Here is a 25,442-nt window from a genome sequence, read left to right as displayed (position 1 = left end):
AGTGGTGTCACTGGGAGTTTGGTCTGCGCAGGGCTCGGCCCCCAGCCTGGCACCCCTCCGTCAGCGCCGACTGGCCCCTCTTTCCCTGCTAACAGTCCCCGCCCCCTCTGTTTTTCTCCCAGGGATGACTGCAATCCCATGTGCCTGTCTGGGGATCTTCTTGGGTGGTCTCCTGGTGAAGAAGCTCAGTCTTTCTGCCCTCGGGGCCATTCGGATGGCCATGCTCGTCAACCTGGTGTCCACAGCTTGCTACGTCTCCTTCCTCTTCCTGGGCTGTGACACGGGCCCTGTGGCTGGGGTTACTGTTCCCTATGGAAACACGTAAGTCCCAGAAATAGCCGTTTTCCACGCCTGCCTGCCCAGGGGTGCCTGGACTCTTTCTTCATGGTAGGGTAATGGAGCCAGCTTTGTCCCTAGTGACCATGAGTGGAGGGTTCAATGATGCCTTCACATTGTCCTCTCAGGGTTGAAGAATCACCATGGACCTTTTGGGTGGAGAGCACAGATGATTCCGCTCAACAGGAGCCAGAAGCGTGCCAGGGGAGACCATCACATTCACTCCTCACAGTACTCCTATTACCATTTTTGGCATTTGGCTTTAGGAATAATTGAAGATAAATAATACAGATGAATTTTATTTTAAAATTCAGCTTTTTTTTTTTCTTTTTTGAGACGGGGAGAGAGCGAAGTATGGGAAGAAGCAGAGGGAGAGAGAGAATCTTAAGCAGACTCCACGCCCAATGCTGACCTGATTCATGTTCAATCTCATGACCCTAAGATCAGGACCTGAGCTGAAATCAAGGGTCAGACATTCAACCAACTGAGCCACCCAGGCACCCTTTAAACTTCAGCTCTAAATGAAAGACAGAATTGATTTCACCCATTCCAGAAAATATCAGAAGCTACCATTAGGCTCCCACAGTAATTATAGGGTCTCACCCATAGTAGGTATTGATAAGTATGGGAGGGGACAGAGGGTGGGGAATAAAAGGGGAAAAGAAGGAGAAGGAAAGAAAGTTGGTTCTTGTGGGACACTTTTTTTCTAGTTATTATCTCAAGGCTTTGATCTAGAGTCCAATCAGAATTGCCCCCAGTGGGAATTATGGAGAGCGTTTATGTACGGAGCAGGAACAGCTGTCCCTTTTTCTGTGTGAGACTCTGAAGCTGTTTGGGGATCAGTCCTGGAGCATCAGGGCTGCAGCAGAATCGACCTGTGGGATACCAGTTCCTCCTCATGCCAGTTTCCTCCTCCAGGCAGGCCATCAGGTTTTCTCCTGTAGTCTGTATCCAGAAGATACAGGAGAGCTGGGCTTATCTGCCACCTGACAAGATCAAGCGAGCTGAATAGGAGAACATAGGCAGAGGCAGTTGTCTGTAAATCCACGCACAGCCCAGCCACTGTGTGCCCCTCCATCCCCTGTACTAGCACCTGTGGCCTCTTCTGCCCCCCACTGCATCCCACCCCCATTCCTCCCTCTCCCAAATGTGGCACCTTCTGCTTTGTGCATGCCATAAATAACAGCATTTGGAGAGAGAGACCGCCAGCCTTACTGTGCCAGTTCTCAAGTAGTAAACTTGTAGTGGTTCAAAGCACAGGGTCTTACGATAATGAGGTTCTTCTTCATGGGAAAAAGAAAAAAAAAAAAAAACAGTTCAGAGCCTACAATCCAACTGCCAGCTCTGCCCAAATTGGTAGAGCTCCAAACCTCACCCCCTCCTCCCTCGCTTTGCCATGTACGAATTACATATATTTGGGTGGGATCTCAGCCTGGCTTTGCCTCAGTTTCCTTCTCTATCAACCCCCTGGGGTCACTTGGAAAATAAGTAAAATAATATCCGAGGTACCATCAACGGTGCTGGCACATAAATTGTTAGATCATCATTACTATGAAGTGGTCCGAACCCTGGGAGGCTGGAAATGACACTTCCTCTCTTACAGAGCTGAAAACACCCACTCCATCCTCTTCCCCTTTGCAGTCTGCGAGCTCTAGGTAATTGTGCCTTTAATGGCACAAAAGGAAATTTAAAATAACTGGAGTTATTTTTCTCAGGAAGTTGAATCAATCAGACAGACGAGAGTTATCGAAGCCAGTGTAGTGGTAGTGGTGTATTGAGCATCACAAAGCTCACTGCCTGCTAGGGAGGAATGAGACAGACGAGAACTGACCCAAGGAGGGAGAAGTCAGTGTTGGGCTGTGCCCGATGGCAGTGGTGTTGGGTCAGGGAGGGGGGAACGGGCTGAGGCTGCAGTGATCATGAGCAGCCTTGCCGTGGAGGTGGCTCTGAGCTGATCAAGAAGAGGCTTCTTCTTCTTCTGGGCAGAGGAAGCTCGGAAGCTCGCAGCCTTCCACCTGTTGTGCACGGCTCTCAGTGGCGGTGCTGGGCTGGTCCTTTCAGGACAGGGAGGGGTAAGATCGGAGGAGGAGGAGGAGGAGGAGGAGGAAGGGGTACCAGGTGCCTCATTTTAGCAGAGGGCAGAAGGCTGTCCCTGGAGAGATCCAACAGAAGTTGACCTTCCTCTGATGGATTCCGTGTTTCCTCTCTCTTCCAGCTCAGCACCTGGCTCGGCCCTGGACCCCTACTCGCCCTGCAATAAAAACTGTGAATGCCAAACCGATTCCTTCACTCCAGTGTGTGGGGCAGATGGCATCACCTACCTGTCCGCCTGCTTTGCTGGCTGCAACAGCACGGTATTGGTGATTTTCTAACGGGATGAGATGGGACCAGGGACTCAGGCAGCCAAAGTAGCTTAAAACCTGTGGTCAGGGGCAGTGGTGGGCGACAACATGTGTTCTATACTTTGTGTGCCTGCACTGTGACTTTTTTTCAGTCTCCTCCACGCTCCAGTGGAGCATCCTCTGTCAGCGGGATGGGAGGACTCCCAGGTCATTCAGACCTTCCTGCTAAATCAAATAGGTTTCCAAAGGGTGTCATTGAGCAACTAAAAATAAAAATGTCAAAGGAAGCTGTACATTATGGAGGCAGAGATAAAGATTGTATTTCAGGGCACTCACAAAGTGTATCAGTGAAATAGCCTGACTCTACAGGTAATGAGCTCCCCATCAACAGAAGTGTGTAAAGAAAAGCTGGAGAACCATTTAGCAGACACTTCCTCCAAGCCTGAGACTATCAACACTAATTTAACCCCTTCCTTACTCAGTTCCTTTTACCTTTTTATTCCCAACTAAATACCTTCCACCTTTTTCCACTCCCCACTAAACTTTGTTTTGTTTTGGTTTTGAGTTTTTTTGGGTTTTGTTTTTCCTCCTCAGTGTGAATTGTCCAGTTGGCTGTCAGCCTGCAGTTTTCCCTGTTCTCTGCTTGAAAATCTGACCCTAAGGGACTGGTCATCAAGCCATGCTGATCCCACCTTCCAGGTGTCTCTCACACCCGCCTGCCTTCTGCATCCAACACCAGGGCCCTGGTGCGAGCTCTCCTGGTGTCTTGCTTGGCACTTGTGCAGCAGTTGCCTAATTGGCCTCACAGCTCAGGACCGCCCCCTTCTGGACCATCTTCTAATGATTTCTGTAACTGCCGATGACTCCTTCTGGTGCTACCCTGTCACCTGCAGGATAAGAGCTAGGCATTGACCTGGCTTTGTATGTGTCTTCAGGACACATCTGTCCTCATGCAATCTCTTCAGCTCTACTCCCTTTTGGTTTGTGGTATCCACCTTCCCCCACACAACAGGTGTCTTTTCATTCTTCCTCCATTTGGACACTCCTCCTCACCTGTCCATACCCTCAAATTCCCCTTTCTCTGTGAGGCCATCCCTTCTCTTCTTCCTCTTTGGTGTTCTTGCTTCTGTGGTTCTTAGCACCTATCTCTGCTGGAGGCTGCACGCTCAGTTCACTGCAGTGATCTGCTAAAAGTATTTGTCATTTGCTCTGATCTGTGAGTTTCCTAAGTGAGGGCTGGCATCCAGAAGTTGTCCAGAAATGTCTAGGAATGTCTAGGTGAAGTGAAAGACAAGAAGAGGGCTGAGTGGCTGCTTTAAAGGAATTTAGAGTTGTAATTACTTATTTCTCCTCATATTCTGTGTCTTTTGGGAGCAGCAATTTCTCTGAAAGAAGAAAAATCGATCACTTATTTTCATCTCCAAAGATTTCATTTTTCTTTGCTTTTAACATTTAGATTCCTGGCCATTTATTAACATTTTTTCCATAGAGAAAATAAATCACCTTGAGTGGGGAGGGGGGGGAGAGAGAATCTGATTTTTTTTTTCAATTAGATGATAAAGCAATTTCTTTATGTCAATGGAAATGAATTTTAAAAAAGAGATGAGGCCTTGCAAATGGTTAAAATAAAAATATAAGCTATTTGTTTTCATGACAGCCACTTTATTAACATTTTAATATCAAAAAAGTTCTATAAATCATGTTTGGTTATTGTCCTGTTTTAAGAAGTAAATGGACTCTATAAACTGGTGTCCTGAGACCAAACAAGTCTCTATTCCAGAGCCTTCTCTGACCCCCCCAAAAAAATGTCTTAAAAGTTGCATTTCCCTTGGTCTTTCATGTGCAAGAGTCTTATTGAATAAGAGCCTAACCAGGCCCATTACTGCTTCCAGCTGCTGAAACAGCAAGCTGTGGAATGCAATTATTGGATAGTGAGCTTCTCTGCTTCCCTCTGGACATATCCTTTCTCCTCCAGACACCTGCCTTTTCTTCACATTACTGAGGCCTCATGTTGTCTGCAAAGCAGAGAGGTTCTCCTCCTGTGATTACAAGTCAGAGATGGAGACAGACCTGGGCCCATGGCTGGTGGGGGTAACATTTCTCCCTGCCCTGGCGTCCAGTAGGTGAATGTGAAGGATTTGGGAACTCAGAGCCGTATGTATTGTGCAAAGGGGCCCTTGTGACAATCTAGCCTTAAGAGCAGCTGTAATCCTAAAGCTCACAACAGCAAACTTTTTCAACAGCCCTTTTGGGCCAGGCAACAGGCCTTCCACACGTCACTCACAGCCCGTGACAGCTTGGCCTAGAATCAAAGAAATCTCAGGCCACCGTCCAAAAATGAGCAGAAAGCAGTTTCAGTCTTTTATATCTCTGCTGCAGGATCTTGAGAAAATGCCAAATGGTGGGATATATTCCTGGTGCATTCTCTCCCTCCTTCGTTCCTACTCTCCTTCTTGTCTCCGTGCTCCCACAAAACCTTTTCCAGGAACCAAAGGCTTCCTCGTCCATCTTCCCTCTTTCCCTTCTTATACTTCCCTTCACTGGCTGCTGGAGTCCTCAGGCTCTCCAGGCGTGAATGAAGCCACTCCTCCACCTGCTCGCCCAGCTCTGTGCTGCTTCTCTTGCTGATCCTTACAGCAACCTGAGGAAGGAGGTGTGATTTTTATGCCCCGATTACAGACTAGTCACATGCCCCAGGCCATGCAGAACCTGGTGGCACTGGAATTGACATGGAGGTCTGTCTGTCTGTCTGTCTGTCTGTCTGACACCAACCTCATGTCTTCCTCTGACCCTGCGACTTACCTCTTTGCGATTCTCATCTTTTCTTTCCTTGAAAAAACCTCTTCGTTGTACTCCATGTAGTCAGGACCCTCTGCCTTCACAGACTGGCCCTGCTGCCTCTCCAGCCTCAACCTCCCCACTCCTCCCACCTGTTGACGAATGACTTGCTGTGTTGAAATTCCTGGGGTTTTGCAACATACCCAGCTGTCCGTTATCTCTGGGCCTTTGCACGTGCTGCTGTTTTTAGCAGGAGAGTCCTCAGTCAAGTCCTTCAGATGCATAATAATTCTTTACCTGCAGCTAAGAAGCCTCCTCCCAGGTCATCACTTCTTCTAGGGCTGCATTAGTGCCCTGCCCTATAGAGTCCTCCAGCACCTGCTCTGTCTGGCAGTCTGTCCCTTCTACCTCTACCCCCATTCAAACAGCTTGTTTACTCCTGCATCTGCCTCCTTAGGCTCCAGTGTCCAGGGATGGGGTTATCCTGTGAACCCTTGCATTTCCAGTGTTCAGTGTCATGGCTCTGGATAAAGGCCCCAGGTGTCCTGAGCACCTGGCTGGAGGCCCCCGTGCTGACCCAGGGAGCCACGGGTGAGAATATCATTCCCTTGAATAGCAGTTGGCAGGTAGGTTAGTTGATGGTGGAGATTTCAGTACTAAAGCTCCAGTCCCTGTTCATCTCTCACCCATTCACAGCTTCTGTCAGAACCTGTGAAAATTGCCCCTGACTTGATTAAATGTGAGTTGCCCATCAAATAATTCTGGTTATAGGGAAATCTGGTTAGTGTGAGTGGTTTCCTGCTATTAGACTTGCCTTGCTGCTCTGGTTTGGGTTTTGTTTTGTTTTGTTTTTCCCTATTTCCCATCTCCTTGAGTGATAGCAATGAAAGTTTCCAGGATTGCGTTTAATATACAATTTCTAATTCTCCTCATTGCATATGACCAAGGAGGGGTGACAAAAAAGATTGTGAATTAATTTTGTAAGCTTCCTTTGGCATGAGTATGTTGTCCAGATTGTTTCTGTACCTTTCACTCTCAGAAGTAATTATTCCAATGGAAAGCATGTTGGTATGCTGCTGACTGCTGGAAGTTGTAGCCTTTTGATGTACTGAATAATTGAGTAAAAAGAAAAAAGAAAAGAAAGGCTTGTATCAGCTACCAATAGAACGTTGAAAGTCCATCTAAATCCAGCACCAAAGTTTGTAGGGGACTAATCATGGGCCACTAATCTATCTCCCCACACAGGCAGCCAGATGTGTGTCGAGCACCTGTTAGAGCAGAGCTCTGAGTTGGTTCTGCGGAGGGCTGGGGGGCCTATGATAGATGCATGCAGGAAATTTGTTGTTTACTCTCCTGGATCTCATGCAGGCAGTGTTAGAATTGCTTGAGAACTTTTAAAATATGAGCCTCATCCTTAGATACTCTGATTTCTTTGTTATGGAGTACGATCCATAACTTTTTAAAGCCCACTTCTCCCCCGCAAGTGTGTTTGTGTGTAGCAGAGGTTGAGAACCACTGTTCCCCTCCAGAGTGTCTCCACCTCAGCACTGCTGATATTTGAAGGCTATGTCTTTGTGGTGGGGACTGTAGGATATTCAGCAATATCCCTAGGCTCTACCCACTAGTAGATGCCAATAGTTACCCTTGCACATTTGCAAAACCAGCAGTGCCTCCAGATGTTTCCATAGGCTCTGCTTGGGTTCTGCAGAATCCCCCATGGTCGAGAACCTCTGCTCTAGGAGGAGGGATAGGTTCCTAAAATTGTACCTTTCTAGAAATGGTGTCTGAGCTGACACTGAGCACCGAGCCTTCAGTGTCCTTTCCTTTCCACCTTTATGTGTCCAAGCACTGAAGAAACCATGCTAGAGACTGGAGAGGCCACATCAGCATATTACAGAAGAAACTAACTGCTTGTTACCCCCTCTGCCCTTCACGTGTGCTTACTGTGGCCTGAACCAAGGTTTAAACAGTCTGTGCATTTCATACACAAATCTGGATTCCTGGCCTCTCTATAAAACTCGGACAAGAACTGACCTGATCCTGGCACCCCCCCCCCCCAGGGCAGCAGTTGGCTGGAGCTGAGAGATGGTCAAACCTACAGACAAGACATTTGATCTTCTGTAGGCACAGTCCCCACACCTGGCCATCCCTTAGACCTGGGCCAGTTTTCTTATCTGTTTCCTATCTTGCCCTCAAAGGCTTGGAGTTTGCAAGCTCTCTTATAGAGCCAGAACAGATTAAAAAGTCTATACTCATTCAGGCAATGGTTGGTCAGAAGACGTAAATATTCTGAAATCAAGCCCAATTAGGGCACTATAACCCCGAACATCTAATATATCTCAGGCCCTGGACTAGGCATTAGAGATAGAGGGCTGGAAAGGTAGGAGCTCATGTTTACTATGAGATGAGATGTAACGTATTAATAGAATTGGGTACAAAAGGAACACCCACAAGCGACAGCTAGCCTATTAAGCAGAAAGAGCATATTATAAAACGATATACAGATTATGATCCCTTTTAGTAAAAAAAAAAAAAAAAGGAAAAAATCTAAATATTTGTATATCTCTACATGGAAAGATCTATACCAGAGATATATAGCCAGCTGTTCACAGAACATTACCTCTGGCTAGGGATTGAAAAATTAATTTTTATGTGTTTCTCTCAAATTTTCCACATATTACTAAATTGTCCAAAGTGAACATGCATTGCTTTTTCAATGAGGAGAAAACTTTTTTATCAAAAAGAAATAAACCGGGGATCCCTGGGTGGCTCAGTGGTTTCGTGCCTGCCTTTGGCCCAGGGCGCGATCCTGGAGTCCCGGGATCGAGTCCCACGTCGGGCTCCCTGCATGGAGCCTGCTTCTCCCTCTGCCTGTGTCTCTGCCTCTCTCTCTCTATGTCTATCATAAGTAAATAAAATCTTAAAAAAAAAAAAAAAGAAATAAACCCGCCATTGAAGGATAGATGGTTACATTCTAAGAGAAAGAAGCAGGCACATGGAGAGATCAGTGAACCATGAGGGATTCGGGAATTAATTCAGGGCAGGTGCGGCTGGAAGGGAAGTGTGTGGGTGTCTTCCCCCAGAGAAGGAGGAGCAGTGGGGAGGGGGCCTTCTGGTGAAGGATGGGTGTGTATGTGGCGGCAGAGAGACACGGAAGGACAGTCCAGTGTGGACTGTGTGTGCATTGAGGCTTGGACTTTGTGCTCTGAGGACAGGTTCCAAATGGAAGAGGGAGAAGCATAGGGGCCTGATACTCATCACCCTGCATCAGCTACATCCTTCCTCCTCTGCGTTGTGCCCACACCTCCTACCCGAGGCAGCTGGAGCAAAACACTGGTCCTTGCTACTCCCCAAAGACCAGCCCTTTCCTCCCCCTCTGCAGGAGATAATTAAAGCTCTGCCTGGATGTGGTCTGGCTCCTGCATTACAGGTTATGGGAGCGAAAGGTGGATGGAGGTCTTGCTTTCATCCCAGAATGTTTCTCCCTGGCTGTTACCCTTCAGCCCGTGACCCTGAAAGGGAACATGAGAGTGTGTTTCCTCTTGCAGGTTTTCAATATCCCCTTTGCCTTGAGGCACGTGAGCTCTGAGGTCTTTACCTAAAAATACCAGCTTGGGTTGGGCTGATACAGTGAAGAGATTCTGAGCTACAAAAGGACAGTAATGAATGACGGTAGAGCGTCGGAGGAACTTTCCTGAATAATGAGAGAATCTGTAGGTGTCTAGGATGCATAGGAGCACGTTGCCACTAGAAGGAGGAGGTCCCAATCTGTCATCCCCTTATTAGGATGTCACGCATAAGGGGTCAGGGGTCTCACAGGCAGCAAACTACAGGTCTAGAGTGCTCGCTTCGGCAGCACATATACTAAAAAACTACAGGTCTAGGGCCCGGCTTCTAATGGAAATTGTCATTTCTGCCTAGCAAAAGTATTCAGTATTTCTGAATACATTACAGAAAGAAAAGCAGAAAAGAATATTCCAGAATGTCTGCCTTTCCGTACTGCAGGCTCTCCACGCACATAACCTCATTGACCCCCATGCCATCCACTTGGAAAAGTCCTCTTTCAACCTAGGAATCAGTTTTATTTGTATGACTCATAGAAATTGAGACACCAGTATTACATGTGGGGGGAAGAAGACCCAAACACGAACAAGTTCATTTGCCAGTATTTTTGAAACCTTGCTGAAAAGTATTTTTTTCCCTTGTAATAGGAGCTGTCAAAATAGCATGCTTACAATTTCCTTTGTCAATAGAAAATTAATCCAAGATTGTAAAGAGTAATTTTTCTATTTTCGTGGTCTCCAGCTTTATTATAATTATTTATCCCCATCATTATATGTGAATAGAAACATTTCTCAGTCTAAATTAATGACTGAATGTAGAATAGGAGTATGATTTCCAGTGGCTACGCTACTCTTCATTGATTTCTTCTTTATTTTGTAATTTCTGCAGTTCTTCATTTTTTTAATAGATGAAATATTTGTGTTGTTCAGAAATCAAAAAGTATAAAAAAAAAGCAAAAAAAGAAGTGGGAACTCTCCACCTGTGTTTTCTTTTCACCTACTGTTCCACCCACCACTCCGCCAAGTAGAGTAATTACTGTTTTTAAGTTTCTTGTATATTCCGACTGGAGTTTAATGCATCTGCAAGGTCTTTCTTATTCTGTGCTTTGTTCATGCGGCTTTCATTGGTAGTAATTTATGTTGTTCTTTTCCTATCAATATAAATGTCAGGAACACGCTCCTACCTTTTTTATAGCTACGTAATCTTCCGTTGTGTGGATCTGTTGGAGCCCATGTAACCAGTCTGCATCATGGGCGTTCAGATTGCTGCAAAACTTTGGGTCTTGCAAGCAGCATTGTGGCTCTTGTACGTATGTCATGTTGTGCCCAGGCAAGTCTGTCTATAGGATGGGTTCTTGTTAGAGTTTACCAGTCAGTCCTGCTCTGTCCTCTGGGTCAGCACTGGTCCCAAAACCTCGCCAGGCCAGCTCCTCTGTGAGCACAGTGGCTATCTGATTATCAACATGATAAATCAGGATGAACTTACTTCCCGTAAAGCCAGACCCTGTCCCTCTTCCCCCACCCCGACCCCCTTCTTCCGTGTCAATATGTGACCCCAGACAGAGAATCCAGCTCTCATGGAGGCAGCAGAGACCTCATTCCCTCCCACAGAATGGTGAACTTGGAAGACATCCCTTTGAAACAGGATGAAAACGTGGGCATTTGCCAGATCAGGAATGGTAAAACCAACCTCCTGGAGCCCAGTGTACTTTATTAATAGTTAAATGTATTGGGGACTGCCAAAGAGAGCAGCTTTGGGTGTACCACTTCATTCAGGCCATGACCATCTACAGGTGGTTTCTGAGACCCATCTGCTTTTTTTGGATTGGCCAGATGGTACTGTTGTATACCAACAGGGTGAGAATTAGGATCCCAGCCTCTGTCATCTCTTCAGTAAAGTGAATTGTTCTTTCACACCCAGGTTAGCTCTGTATTTCTAAGCTTCCTGCTGCTTGGAGCTTTTGCAAGTTTAGGAGTTCCCATGCAGCTGTCCGGGTAGTATCAGCAGAAGGGCTGTCCCTCCACTTCCTTTTTATTTAGGGTGATAGTCTGTGAAACCCCATAGGTGGAAAGTCATCTTTTGCAATTTTGGAAAAGATAATACTGTGTGGTCCTCATCCGTGGTTCTTCCCACCATATATGAATGTGGTTGGAAGTTTCTTCCCAAACAGCTGCCTTTGCTACCAGAGTCCCCACACCTCCTTTAGCATGACATCCAGGTCCATTTCTTGTGTCACCTGAGCCCAAATGAAGGATGTTCCCCATCTCTTGTCATATGACCACAGGCTTAGCATGTTCCCTTAGATTCCCTCTTGGAAGGATCGTAGGAAAGTCCCAGCTGCCTCCCAGACTGTGTGACTACCCAGCGGTTCCTGGTTTCATGTCAGACTGGGTCACCTGCCCAGAAAGGAGACCGCATCCAGGCCCCTGCTCAGACCCTCTGGCTTATCTCCTCCCTAGCCTCTTCCACAGCTCTTCTCAAATAAATTAAATCTGAATAAATAAATACAGGTTTGCCTAGAACCTCTGGGAGAGACCCCCCACCCCATTTCCAGCTTCTCCTCTTGGCACCAGCAAGCTGACATCTTACTGCTTGCATTTCTCACTTCTGCTTTTCTGGCATTAATAATGACCCTCATTATTAATTACAAATTACAAATGCCTCATTTCTGCCCAGAGCCCTGAAGCTGCTCTTGGCCTGTTTTTGTCCCTTCCCTCTCCTTGGCTTTGTGTGCTGTCACCTTCCCTTTGTCTTGGCTGCAGACAGATCCCATGGTGGCTCAACTCTGCTGTCCACTCACTGCATTCCCAGGACATTGGCTTCATGGTCACATTCCCTGTCTCTCCCCCAGACCATACAGGGCTGTGTAGTCACTGTGTCAGACAGTCTAAGAGAAAGATATCTCATTTTGATCCATTCTCTGGGGCCAAGAGCAGAGACCTAATTTGGAGTAGGTTCATTTCAGAAGGGGTTTTCTACTTCTCAGAACAGAGAGGAGCCAGGTACTTTCCTTTTATGGTAAATATCATGCATTTGAGCCCTAGTCTAGGTATTGGGCAAAGATCTAAGACTGAGCATAGGTCCCAACTACAGATTACTTTTTAAACTAAATAAAGCTTAGCAATCACATGGTTCATTCATAGGGTCCTGGCCTGATCACTCAGTTCCAGTACTCACATCACATTCCTAAGAGGCTATGTAAGTCAGAGCTCAGTTCCTAGGATGCTTGATGAAGCAAGACCATAGCTATCCCTGAGAGGCCTGTTTCTCATTTATATCTGTGGTTCTTAGCCCCACAGACCTGGATCTCTCTTTTCTTATAGCTTACTACAGGAATCAGAGACAAGGATTTGAGGGTTTAGAAGGATTTAGGAGATGATGAAATGAATAGGACTTGAGATCTATTTATTTATTCGATGAATAGCTGTTGACTCCCTGTCATGAGCCAAGCCCTCTCCTCTAGAGCTGAGGATAAATTAGCAAAACCACAGTGATGTCTGGCCTCACTTGCCTCACACTCAAGTCAGGGGCGGGGTCCGGAATTATCAGAAAGTTTCCAGAAAGTTAATAGGATGCCACTTCTCAGGCAAGAGATGCAGAGGGAAAGGGGGGTGGGAAAGGGGAACGTGCATCCGTCAGGAAAACAGCACCCACAGTTATGTTAGAAATAAAGAGTTTAGTGTGGGAGTTAGAGTTAATGTGAACACAGAGGAGTTGGAGAATTAAAATCTGGGAGGAGTGAGATGAAGGCGTGGAGGATGGTTACTCCATCCCCAGAAGCACTGGCACTGGTGGGAATGTGGGGGTTTGTGGGAAAAGCCTAAGACGGTACTGACCAGGGTGCTGACTAGGTCAGTGGGCATATAGCCACATCAGTAGAGGTGGCTACGGGGCCTCTGTTGTCAGCAGGGCAGGCGGAAACAAGGGGGGCCGTGTACACACGGATGCTAGGGCCAGCCGGCACCTTCTTGGCATTTCCATGGGTATCATCCCTGTGTCTGGCCTTCTGACAGTAGTAGCCTCTGCTTCACCTCTGCCTTCTAAATCTCATCCGTGCCGTCCCCCACCCCCAACCTGCCCTCCCTGAGAACAGCTCTCAGCCCTGCAGAAAAGGGAATTCTAGGGAAGTAGTTCCCATCATAGACGGGAAATAGTGCCAAGCTGACAGTGCAGAATCCAGGTCGGGACATTTGTTCCTGGGTTCAGCGTGGAGATGGCAACATGCTCAGAGCCTTGAGGCAGTAGGAATGATGTGGGTCTGGGAGGATTATGGCCTGTGGAAGCCACAGAGGGGAGTGGTTCATGGGCACGTGTCCCAAGGGCTCTAGTAAGAGAAAAGTGGGTGATGGAGTCAGGATATGGAGGTCCCCGGAGCGCTTAGCACCATCTGGATCCTGCATGTGAGGACAGGAGCCAACTGGAATGAGTGGGAGCTCGGTGGATGAGATGGAGGTGGCGAGTGTAGACAGCAAAGTTTGGCTGTGAAGTTGAGTTCTGAAGAGAGGGGGTAACACTTTTCCTCCCCTGAGTAGAGAGAAGGTGACATTTTAAGTCCTAGGTGGGGAGAAGTCCTGCCTCCTGCTAAACACGGGGGAAGATTCATTCACATATGCATTCTAAAATCATCTGCTAAACTTCACCTGCTGTATCTGAGTGCCCTGAAATGCTCAGGAGAGTATGCCTAAGACTTGGTCCTCATGCCGGGAGCCACGAGGTCTCCAGCAGTGGGGTGTGGGGTGTGGAGTATGTCCACATGGCAGGGGTGGGGGGTTCTGGGCTCCTGAGGGCCCGCAGAAGGACCTGGCTCAGGGCCAGTGGGGATTCTGGCTCAGTGAAGGGAAGCCTCAAAGAAGGAGAGGGTTTTACAGAAGTTTTAGGAAGCACCCAGGCAGGGATGTATGGGGAGGGGCAGAGGGACACGGCCTCGGCACCTCTGGGGAATTACAGTATAGGTCACAAGGTGCTATAACCAGTCCATTTAAACAGAGGCACCTGCTCTGGACACAGAGCTAAGGAAGTCCAGCCCCATACCATGTCTGCCCACACCTCTCACCTCTGCCCTGTGGATAAAGGCCACTGTGCAGGGCACAGCCACACCGGGTGACTCTGAGGGGGTAGGAAGGTACCTAAGGGCTTTAGGACACCCCTGAAAGCATCCCATACGGTTTGCTGGGCTGAGAAAAACCCCTACCTATGTCCTGTTCTGTGGGAAGAGAAAAGAAGGGACAGGAGGATGGAGAGGAATGAGGACAAGCAGAAGAATGTGAAAGCCAAAGGGGATTTGTTTGACCCTCAGGAGGATTTTCCTTGGCATGTGCTCTGAAAGCCGAGCAGTCTCGAGAAGAAAAGCAATGAATCATTTATGATTGTATTCATTAAAGGCCTCTGCACTATTATTATCGAACCTTAATTGGCTTGGCGCTCGCTTGGCACTGCCTCTCCCAGCCGCTGCTCCTCCCTTTACCATCAGAAATTCCTCTGATGATGAAGGGAGGATTGGACCGCGCCCGGGAGCAGGGGCAGCTGGGCAAGAATCCACCCACAAGATCAAATGGAACGCAGTCCCTTTCTTTCCCCTCTCCTTGGATCAAGTGTTAATAAATGTGTCTGGTTTGGGCTTTAGCTCCCTGCCTGTGTGCGATGTGCTGCAAGCTCCTGGCATCTCTTAGCCCTCTTTGCTTACCCTGCCACATGAGAATGGTCCTATTAAGCTGCCCCCTCCAGTGGCCCACAAGAGCAGCAACTACATGCATGACAATGCACGTCCTTTGTTCCAAGTGCCACACTGGGCACCGAACCAGCAACAATATGCAGGTTACCTGATTTACTTCTTTTAATACACTTCATTGTAATTATCACTGCATAAAAGAGAGGACAAATTGGCAAGTAATTATAACATTAATTTGGCAATGTTTTATCATACTATGGAGGCACAGCTTCCTCTCTAATTGTATTGGGCGGGGGGGGTGGACACATTTGTCTAGGGTACAGCTTATTGAGGGATTCTGGAACGTGGAAATGAAATACACAGGAGATGGGGCTGGGGCTCTCCTCCCTGTAAATATTCCTGTATTTGCATGTGTTTTGCAACTTCCTTAAAAAGCTAACTCGTTTATTCAGACCTAATTAATGGAATGCCACAGAATGCATAATTAGGCTGTGACAGCTCCAGCTGATGGATGGCTTTGGGTTCGGAAACCGGAGATGCCCCCGGTTAAAAGGGTTGAACACTTGCATTTCAGAATCTCACCGGCTGTGCGTGCCTCACGACCGTCCCACCCGAGAACACGACTGTGGTTCCTGGAAAATGCCCCAGTCCTGGGTGCCAAGAGGCCTTCCTCACCTTCCTGTGTGTGATGTGTGTCTGCAGTATGATTGGGGCGATGGCGCAGACACCCTCGGTCATCATCCTTATCAGGTGAGCTCAGACCAGGGACTAGCGAGCCAGGCTTGCCTCTTGCCCTGCCTCTGCCCACTTCATGCACATCTGCCGCCTCGGGAGGTCAGAACTTCAGGTCCTGCGTGAGTCTTTCGAGCCAGGTTCCCCAGGCTGATAGGAATTAGTTACATTTGACAGGGCTCTCACACAAGACCAGAAAGCATGGCCCAAGGGAGATGATACACTTTCAGATCCTCCCAAGAATGGACTGTGCGGGGGATTTTGAAAGGAACTCTGATCCTGCATTGATTTTTATGGAAAGCAGCATTGTTGGAATAAAACGTAAGTGGCATTGGACTAGGTAGGTCCCCAAGTTCAGCCCCTGTCCAGCCACTGATCAGCCACATTTTCCCCTCAGATTTGTTTCTGAATTGGGACCTGGGAGTGATGACATCATTGGTCCTGCTGGCCTCTTGCAGTGGTGTGGGTCCCACTGAGGCCATGTGTATGCCAGTGGTGATTACTCCTATACAAATAGATGGTTAGAGAAAGCACCCATAGGCTGTGGCTCCCTGTCTCTCGGGACCTGTTCTGAGGGCAGGTGAGGTGCCTCAGAGATGAACTATGGGGTCATATTCTAAATACTTGTACATTTGTGAAGTTACCTAGATTTGTGTGAAGAACCTAAAAGTGGAACCCTCTGTAACCCAGTGTCTGTGTTGAACCAGAGGAAGTAACACCAAACACAGACCCACTTTACTCGGATGTTGCTAGTTCACTCCAAGGAGCTAGAAATACAAAGGGGAGTGCAATGCTTGAATGTGACCTGTGCCAGTACACGTCCCCACCTGCTTTATCCAAGCTCCTCTCTCCTCCCCATGCCTACCGCATTTCCTGATCTCTGTTATGAATTCCTGAGGAGGCGTGTTTCTACAAAGTGCGTTTGTTCTCAAGGAGGTCATTAGTAAAACCTTGTTAATGTGCAGAAGCATTAAGGCAACAATAACACAATGCTATTTTATACTTACTAAACTTGAGAAATCAGTGTTAAATATTCACCCCCAGTGCTTGCAAGGCTGTAGCAAAACTGGTCAGATTGCATACTGCTGGTGGCATTGAAAAGCCTATTGCTCCTTTCAAAGAAGCAATATAGCATTGTGAATCAAGAGTCATAAAAATGTTCAGATTTTTTATGAGGCAACCCTATGTCTCACCACTTAGGAAAATACTTCTCTACCCAAAAAGGAGCTCAGTGCAGACAGATTTTTATTACAATGTTAACTGTAATAGCAGAAAAACCTGAATTGGAATAATGAATTAAATTATAGTACTGTACCATAGCTCAATGGGATAATGAAAATTCATAAGAATGAAAAGTATTTATGGGTTGAACTATTGCACTTAAATTACCTACGGAGGTTGATTATGTGTAATATGCATACGGACAAAACCATCAGATCCTAGGTATGGGTTTCGGGTGGCTGTGTTATGGGTAACTTATGTTTCATTATTAGAAATTCCCATGAAGTTATATTGTGTTGGTCACAAACAAAAGGCACCACGAAGGTACAGGAAAAATGACCTTCGTGACCATTAGCAGTGACTAGTCTACTTTCTTCTCTCCCCATGACTTCTATACAAAAAGCCAGCTCACTGCTGGAGACTGGCAAATACAGAAAGCTGAGATCTTATTCACTTCCAAGTCTCAGCTTGATAAACAGCTCTTGGAGATTTTCAGGAAACATTTGATTCCTTTGACTAGATTAGCAGCCAATGGCCTCCGTGATCTAGGCTGGACCTCGGCTACCCCATAAGCCCCTGCTCTGCTAGGGCCTGTTGGAGGCATAGGCTCGCATGTTGTGCCCATCAAGATGATCGGGGTAGCACCTTATTCTGTCACTATTCTAGTCCACTTTGCCATCATAGATGTTCCAGGCAGGCACGAGGGCACAGTCTAAGCCACAGCCCTTGCCCCGTCCCAGAGTGATGGCCCCATTCTAACGCACACAACAGCAGTACTCAGATCATCCACAGGCGAAGATAAAAGGTAACCTCTGCTGCGCCCCGCTTTGGACCCAGCACTGGGCTCCTGTTTTAATTATGTGTTTACATCCTTATTAGCATTCCACTTTTACAGATAGGGAGGTGGAGGCTCTGAGGGGGTTAAGCAGTATTCTCAAGGTCATCAGCTCATAAATTATAGACTTAAGACCCCATCTCTGGCCTTGCCAGGAACTTTCAATAACATTCAGACTGGAACCTTCCATTTCTCTATAACTAGATCTGAGAATGAAGACTCCCCCCATGGGAACCAGCTCCCCAAGAGGACATGAAGGGGGATCTTAGCACCTTGCTCATTTGATTCCTAGTGACATGAGAACTGAAAGGAAATCAAATTTTGAGTGATAAATCTTCTAGCTCATTATGCCAGCACGTTTTCTTGAAAAGGAGAATTTGTCTTTATTTACGTGTCTTTCAAGTCAATACCGTCAAGTGAATGTACAAAAACCGGAGCCATGTAGCTGATGATAGCTCCGAAGAACTTGGATTTTCTAACACGGCACATTCTAAAGAGAACTAGTTGTATTTCTATCCAGAAACACTGATCTCATCATTGACGTTTTTCAGGCATCTGGCTTGATCAACAAGACAGTGGTTTCCCCATTGAGAAGAAATGGGCATTCCCCAAGAATAACACATTTTTACTTTTCACTAATAATCTTAGAAATAGGGCAAAGATTGTAAAAACTACATCCATGTTCCTTTTGGTTTGATGGTGTCCTTTGGCCCAGCCTACCAAGAAGCTAAAGAAAAGACATGCCCACCTGAGCCTCAAACAGGTGGTAGGTCATTGGATGGATGGCATTGGATGGTGAGATGAATGACCTCTGGGGTCATGTAAAGTATAATTTTAGCTACTAAGTCAAGAGTCGGGTTATGTATCCTAGGTTCTAGATATCCTAGTAGACTTAGATATCCTACTGATAACTTTGTTTCTAACATTTATTTTCTACAGAATTGATGGCCTAGGTCTTCCCTATGTTGCATGGGTCCTTCTAGTCTTTCAAGCCATATTGAAATGCTCCTGATGTTTCCAAAGGCTCGGCCACACTGGAAAGGAGCTAGGCCTAGCCAAGTCCTTCCAAGGCTCATAGTTATGTGTTTACCTCCCCATCTCCCCTAGGGACTCATGATGGGAATGGCACAAGGGGAAGTTTCTCTGCCAGCAATGTCCAGGATGATCTGAGCGTGTGTGCATGTAGTTGGTCAAATACATCTCCCTTCACATTCCCTCACCACTCCACCAGAGATGAGGCCAGACTGGGTCCTGAGTGGGAGACATGTGCCCACCCATCTACCCACTTATATATTACTCAACACATTGTCGTGGCACTCATAATGAACAAGACAAATCATCCCTGGATTCAAGGAGAGAGACAAACATTAAATTAACACCAATTACAAGAGTAAGAGACATTTCAAAAGAGATGTGATCAGCTGTGAGGCCCATCTATTTGGAATTGGTCATTCCCAAACCTCCTGTACTGTCAGACTTATCCCAGAAAAAGTTATAGTTGGAGAGTATTCTAGAAAATGTGCAAGACAATCATTCAAATGGATTATTCTAGATAAACCAAAGCTAGGGTGATTGAGTCAGTTCAAAACAAAGAACTATGACCATCTGAAGGTACTTTTCCCATTAAAAAGGCACTAAAACTGGTTATAGATGAATGGATTATTTTGCAAGTTGTTCCATCAGGGGTGTCAAACCATGCTCATCTGGTTGACTTCACAAAATAACCTGAGAACAACAAGATTGTTGGTGAGTCTGGCTGTTGGTGAAGCATGAGAGAAATTATCTTCCCAGTTGATACTTCCCCAATACATATATCCTACCAACTTAAGATGGTTTCCTATCTTGGCAAAAGCAAAATGTCTTTAAATAAAGACATTTGCATGTGTTCCTTCTAATGACATGTGTTATTAAAGAACGCTGTTAAGTTCCCAAACTTACCTTGTCACTGCACTTATTTTTCAGACTTTGGGCAGACAAAGCCAAAAAAAAGCCATTAATTTTAAAGAATGGCTCTGATGGACAGCAGTGGATGACTCGGGTCTGTTAATTAAAGTGGAGCGATAATCTTTTCCTTTCTTTCTTCATCTCTTTGCACGTAGGACAGTCAGCCCTGAACTCAAGTCTTATGCCCTGGGAGTCTTGTTCCTCCTCCTTCGTTTGTTGGGTATGTATGCTCTCTTTATTCCCTCCATAATGAATTGGATGCTTACGATCAGGTGAGTCAATACCTGCGAATTTGTCCCAATTTTTGAGCTTGCCTTTTTTTTCCCAATGAAATTTAATAACTATCAGCAAAGAGAATCTTTAAACCTGTAAATTTAGCTCTGAATTTAGACCTATCCACTCTCTGGATACCACAAAGTTTTCATTTATATAAACTCTGTTTTTGTGTGACACTGAATTCTCAGCGGCATAAGAAGGAGAAAGTGATGGCCCCAATGGGAAAAGCATTTGATGGTGTAATGTGGCTCCCTCATTAAGCAAACCCTGGGCAGCTCATGAAATGCTTCATTTATGGGGCTGCCAGCTGGGACAAAGGCATTCTTACAGTGCCTCACAATTGGAAACTTTGTACCCTTTAAATTTTTCCAAACTGATTGAGTTTATTTACCTTGGGGTTCTAGGATGGGGCAAATGTGACCTTCATGCTATACAGTGTACATTCCAAGGTTTGGTGTGGATAAAAGGAGTTAAGCCCAACACTCTCATTTTTAAGATAAGAAAACCAAGCACAGGAATATGCCATGGTTCTCCCTGGGTTTGGGGACAGGCTGGCAGGATCGGAGGGAATCTGGAAAGGCCGATCAGGTAACCAAGCTGCTAGGAGTGCCCTACCTTTCTTCCTCTAGACTTCTATTGCTTTATGAATATCCCTTTGTCAAGGCTAAGATCAAAACAGGGTAATTTTTTTCCCTTGAATCCTAGTGGTCTTCTTTAATGGACATTATATGGTAAATAAATGTGCAAAGGGAGATAACCATGGTATTTTCAGAGTAAAAATTAAACCCCTCCTTCTAAGTATATCACTGTGAATGGGCACAAAGACTCAGCTATAGAAGTGCTTATGAAAATGTTTGTAAAAAAAAAATGAAAATTTGGCAACCACCCAACTGTCTAACAGCTGGGAATTAGTTACATCCATTATGATCTAGAATTCCGGTAGGATTTATGGTCCCCTCTAAAATTCTGGAAAGTATTTATAGACTAGGAAAGGGCACATGATGTGTGTGTGTTTTGGGGGGGTATAGAAAAGTCTATTATATACTATATGTTCAAGCATTTTTAAAGTATAAACATGGATGAATATTGGGAAGCTAAACACAAACATGGTGTATATTGTCTTTGAGTAAAGAACTTATAAATCATTTTTTCTAAGTGTTTTAAAATTTTGAATGACTATATGTGTGCATTACTTTTATAATGAGATGAATTCCTGTATAATTGATATATAGAAAAGAATACCTCTCTTAGATCATCCATAAGGTCCTCCCTGGGGAATGGCAAATACCAGGGCACACGCACCTCCTTACTTCCCTTCTCTGCCCATAGCAAAATGTTTCCAATGGATTGCTGTGATCCTTCCTCCCATGCCCAGGACAAGGTCTCAGAGTCCTCTCAACCCTTATCAATCCATGTATGGTGGTACACATAGGGAAACGTAAATGGCATTTTTTATCATATTTCGATTTTGCAGAGAAGAGAAATGCTCTATGTAATGAAGATACCTAGTTAAGACAAATTCAGTTGGAATTCAAACTAAAACACGTAGGCCTTCCTGGAAGGTCTAGTGGCTTATAGAACTCCACAACCATAGAATAATAATTATGTTGATCTCTTTCCTTCTCCTCGGGAAGGTAGAGTATGCATATGCCATAATACCTCACCCCTGCCACCATGACTTGGGTGGATGGAGGAGTGTGTAACATCAGATAGCAAGTTGGGGACCCATATTTCTGTAAAGAGCAAAATCATTTCACATACACATTCATTCAACAAACTAACCTTTATTGAGCACCTAATGGGTTCAGAGCTCTGTGGACCATACCCAGGTAAGTGGGTACAGCCCTCCTACTAGGAATCCTCTTATAAGCTGACCAGGAAAGGTGAGAGTCCCCCCATCTGTGGAGTTGCTCTAGGGGAAATCTCTGCACCTCTAAACAAATGCTAAAGACTCAATATAGCTGGTAAAAAAAAAATTTGTTTCCCTTCAGAATAACTTGCTAGCACAAAATGAAAAAAAAAAAAGATTTGTAAGATATTTCTGAAATGTTCATGAAAATTATGGGACATTTGAAGACAGAACATTACAGTATATAGCCTGTATAACATGACACCGTTAAGATCGCTGTATGTTGCCCTGAAGCAGTTCCACTGTTTGTATGTCGCCGCAGGAATAATCAACCAGGCATTATCTAGAATAGTATTTTTCAACTTCAGTGACTAATCCCCAGCAAGAGATAAGTTTTACATTATGGCCCAGTACACACATACATATGCATTAAAATAGCTGAAACAAAAATTTCACACATAAAAAAGATACCCTTAATATGTATGTATTCTCTTCTATTCCATGCTTTTTAAAAAGTTGGTCATGACCCACTATATTGATTTTGTTTCCCACTTATAGGTCACAAATCGCAGTCTTGAGAACTCTACCCTAGCAGGATATGATAGCTTCATCTTTTACTTAAAAGCAGCTTACCAAAGAGGTCTTTGCAATTGGCTTGATTTCATTTCCTGTAGGACCCAATAAGATTTAACCACCATACCAATGAGGAGTCAACCAAGAAATCAGATTCCATGACACGGTCGGGTCGGTCTTTGTACTTGGCCCTGTATGGGTAAATGGGAATTTAGTGCAGCATCACAGTTTGGTATGACAAGATACGTGATGGTGTCAGCATGGGTGCAGTGGGGGACACACGGAAGAGACACTGGACCTGGCCTTGCCATGGTTCACACTGGAGTGTGGGTCTAAAACAATGTGAGGTCTACCTTAGACATGAAGACTGAGAAAAAGTTATATAGGTGAGCAAGGAGAGAATGCTTTATATGGAAGGGCATACAGAAGTAAAAGCCTGGAAGGGAGCACCATGTTTGGGGCTGCAGGGATCCCAGTGTGACTGGAGTGTGTGAGGCAAGCAGGAGCTTTCAGAAGATGGGGCAAGAGTGGCGGCCATCAAGAACATGATCCAGAAGGGTTGCTGCCTTGTCAACAGGTTTGATCTTTATCTCTAAGGCAGATGAAGTCATTGATGGACTTTTACCAGGAAGTGACTAGATTGTTGTGCATTTGAGGAAAGCCCACCATCTGTTGTGGGGAGAATAAGAATGTAGGGATTGAAAAGTATGCCACTGGTATAATGGAGTAGCTGATGGAGTAACTGATGGCCTCGGCAGGGGAGGTATGGATGAAAGAAGAACCTTCAAGTCTTAGTCTCTGAATAGAAGTCTACACAATGGTGTATGTAAGAGGGAAGAATCCACAGTGACAGCTCCTGAAAAAGGCTGGGATCACATGATGAACAGGGACATTGCTTATTGAAAAAGGAAGACCAGGAGAAAGAGCAATTTGGGAATGGCGTAGACGGGCAGTTCCAGTGGAGCTTTCAGAAGTAATAGAAATGCGCTATACTTGCGTCACATGTGACTATTGAGCCCTTGAAATGTGGCTTGTATAAATTTAAATTTTTACTAACTTTTACTTAGGTAGCCACACATAGGCATGGGCTGTTAATGTTGGACAGTCTCTGATGCACCACCCTCAGTGAGGCAGAGCATGAGGAAGTGAGGCAACATGAGGAGAACACTCTTCCCAGATACTTGGCTATGAAGAGTATAAGGAAAGAGAGTAGGACCCAGAAGTAAATGTGAGATTATTTTTCCTTGGTGCTTTAAACGTCAGTAGAAAGGAATTAATCAAGCAGGGACTATAGTGGCAAGGATCAGTGTAGCTGAGGGAGCTTCCCCAGAAGCCCTGCAGTAGAAGTTGGGGACATGGTTGGTAGTATCAATGGCAGGTGTGCTGGAAAGAGTGTGGGGCAAAGAAATTAAGGATGATGGCCAAAGTGGGGTTAAATGGTGGACCATACATGATACCTAGGCTGGATAAGGCAGACAGGACAAAGCCCAGGGTGCAGGATGGCCAGAGAGGAAAGGAAATGAACCACTTTGACACTGAGAAGGAATCGATGAAAGACCAGGTGAGGAACTGCCATGTCTATGAAAAAGTCCATGTCACCCAGAACAGTGGCAGAAGTTGAATGGAGGAGGACGACACTAAGCTGAGTCAGTAAATTCAGAGTAAACTAAATGGTCTACTCATAGCAGAATTCTGATGCAGTCAAATCCGCCCTCCTCCATCCTTTTGCAAATGCCCTGATCGCTGCTTTTCTCTCTGGGTGTTGGCAAACCATCTGCTAGAATGTCTGATCCAGAAGCTAGCCCCTGGGGTCTACTGTATGCTGTGGATGTTACACCAAGTTAAATTAATGGAAACAGATATTCAATGAGATCCTGCTACATTCAAGGCACCGCTCAAGATGCTGCAATGATTATAAAAATATGCAGGAGCCAGTATCCTGCCTTCGGCGGAGTTCCAATAGGAGAATGAAGCAAGGATCAGGGATATGTAGTGCTGAAAGCATCTGGACCTTGCATTTTAAGGGAAAAAAGATTTTACTTGGCTAAGTAGTTGCCAGTGTGGAGCAAATGACAGATTTAGAGGGGAGAGTGGATACACATTGAAAATTCTGATTTAGAAACATTAGCCTGGGAGCAAGGTGCACAGTGGTCCTGCAGGGCATGGTACAACTAACCAGAGCACCTAAGGGACAAGCAGCTAACCAGGGTAGAGCAGTGGACTGGAGAGGCAAGGACAGATGGAAGCATATGGTGGAGGTAACATCTATTGAAACCCCCTGCAACTGACTAGATGAAAGCAAAAAAAAATCAACAGAAGCACAAGATGAAGCCAAGGAATTCAGCCCCCGGGACTGGGCATATGGAGGAGCCCTTCATAGACTAAGAGACACAGTCAGTTGTCTCAAGGGTATTTCCGGGGCTGTGCTGGCCACCAGAGACTCTCCTCCCATAGATACCTGCTCTTAGCTTTCAGAACAACCTGCTAAGCAAAAAGCATTGAGATCATCAGCCTCTGGGTATCTCTGGACCCACGTGGCATTCCTAAACGGACTGTCCCTGGGGCTTGGGTCATTTCATAAACTATTCCAGGAACCATGTGTCTGGGAAGCTCCTGATGTGGCTCGTCAAACCTCTACTGAGCCCTACCATGATGTCTTGAATATAAAGGATAAAGGAAAGTAGAACACGTTAAATGAGTGCTTTGGAAGAAGTAAGCACAGCGTGCCAGGAGCCCTAGTAGAGAAGCCATGCACCCAGTTGTGGGATGGTCAGGGGTGGGGGGCAATGGCTGGAATGCATGAAAGACTCCTCCCACTCATCTATGCGTGTGTCTGACATTCTGAAGTATCCCCACCACCCAGGATCTACTTCCTTACGTGTGCTAAGGTGGCACTGCCTGTTCACCATGGACCCCTCTGCAGGCAGATACAGCTGGCTCTGAGTCCAGTTCTGTCATTACTGACCAGGTGGCTTTTGGCAGGATATTTAAGGTCTTTGAGCCTTAGTGACTTTTAACAAAGAGCCCAGGAATGAAATGAGAACAAAGTAGCACTACCCAACTTCCCTGATTTAAGAAACGTGAACGTCAAGTACCCCTGGGCCATGCTGGCCAGTGCCAAAAGTCCACTCTCTTACTTGGCACTGCTGAAGCAGAAAGAATCTGTTTTTCTCCAGACCCTCTCAGTAGCTTGTGCTGGACATGACAGTCATTCTGACAGGCTGACGAGAGATTCCATGGTGACTTCAAGTCTTGGCAGGTAAGCTGGAGAGGAATCAATAGGTTTTGAAATATAAATGGCAGAGCAATTTTCAGCTTCCATTT

General features: G+C 45.7%; 1 protein-coding gene across 2 annotated transcripts in view; it reads left to right on the top strand.

The window, feature by feature from the left end:
* SLCO3A1 (solute carrier organic anion transporter family member 3A1) overlaps nucleotides 1-25,442 on the top strand; it is a 303,094-nt gene that overhangs the window by 255,457 nt on the left and 22,195 nt on the right. For both annotated transcript variants that reach the window (XM_038532752.1, XM_038532751.1), the window contains exons 6-9: nucleotides 123-321; nucleotides 2,552-2,690; nucleotides 15,263-15,438; nucleotides 19,576-19,640. In XM_038532752.1, the coding sequence (XP_038388680.1) occupies nucleotides 123-321; nucleotides 2,552-2,690; nucleotides 15,263-15,438; nucleotides 19,576-19,640 (579 nt within the window). The remainder of the gene's footprint in view (nucleotides 1-122; nucleotides 322-2,551; nucleotides 2,691-15,262; nucleotides 15,439-19,575; nucleotides 19,641-25,442) is intronic.

Source organism: Canis lupus, chromosome 3 (genome assembly GCF_011100685.1).
Source record: "Canis lupus familiaris isolate Mischka breed German Shepherd chromosome 3, alternate assembly UU_Cfam_GSD_1.0, whole genome shotgun sequence".
Lineage (NCBI taxonomy): Eukaryota > Metazoa > Chordata > Mammalia > Carnivora > Canidae > Canis > Canis lupus.
Note: the sequence above shows the minus strand (reverse complement) of the source record. Positions and strands in the feature narration are given on the sequence as shown.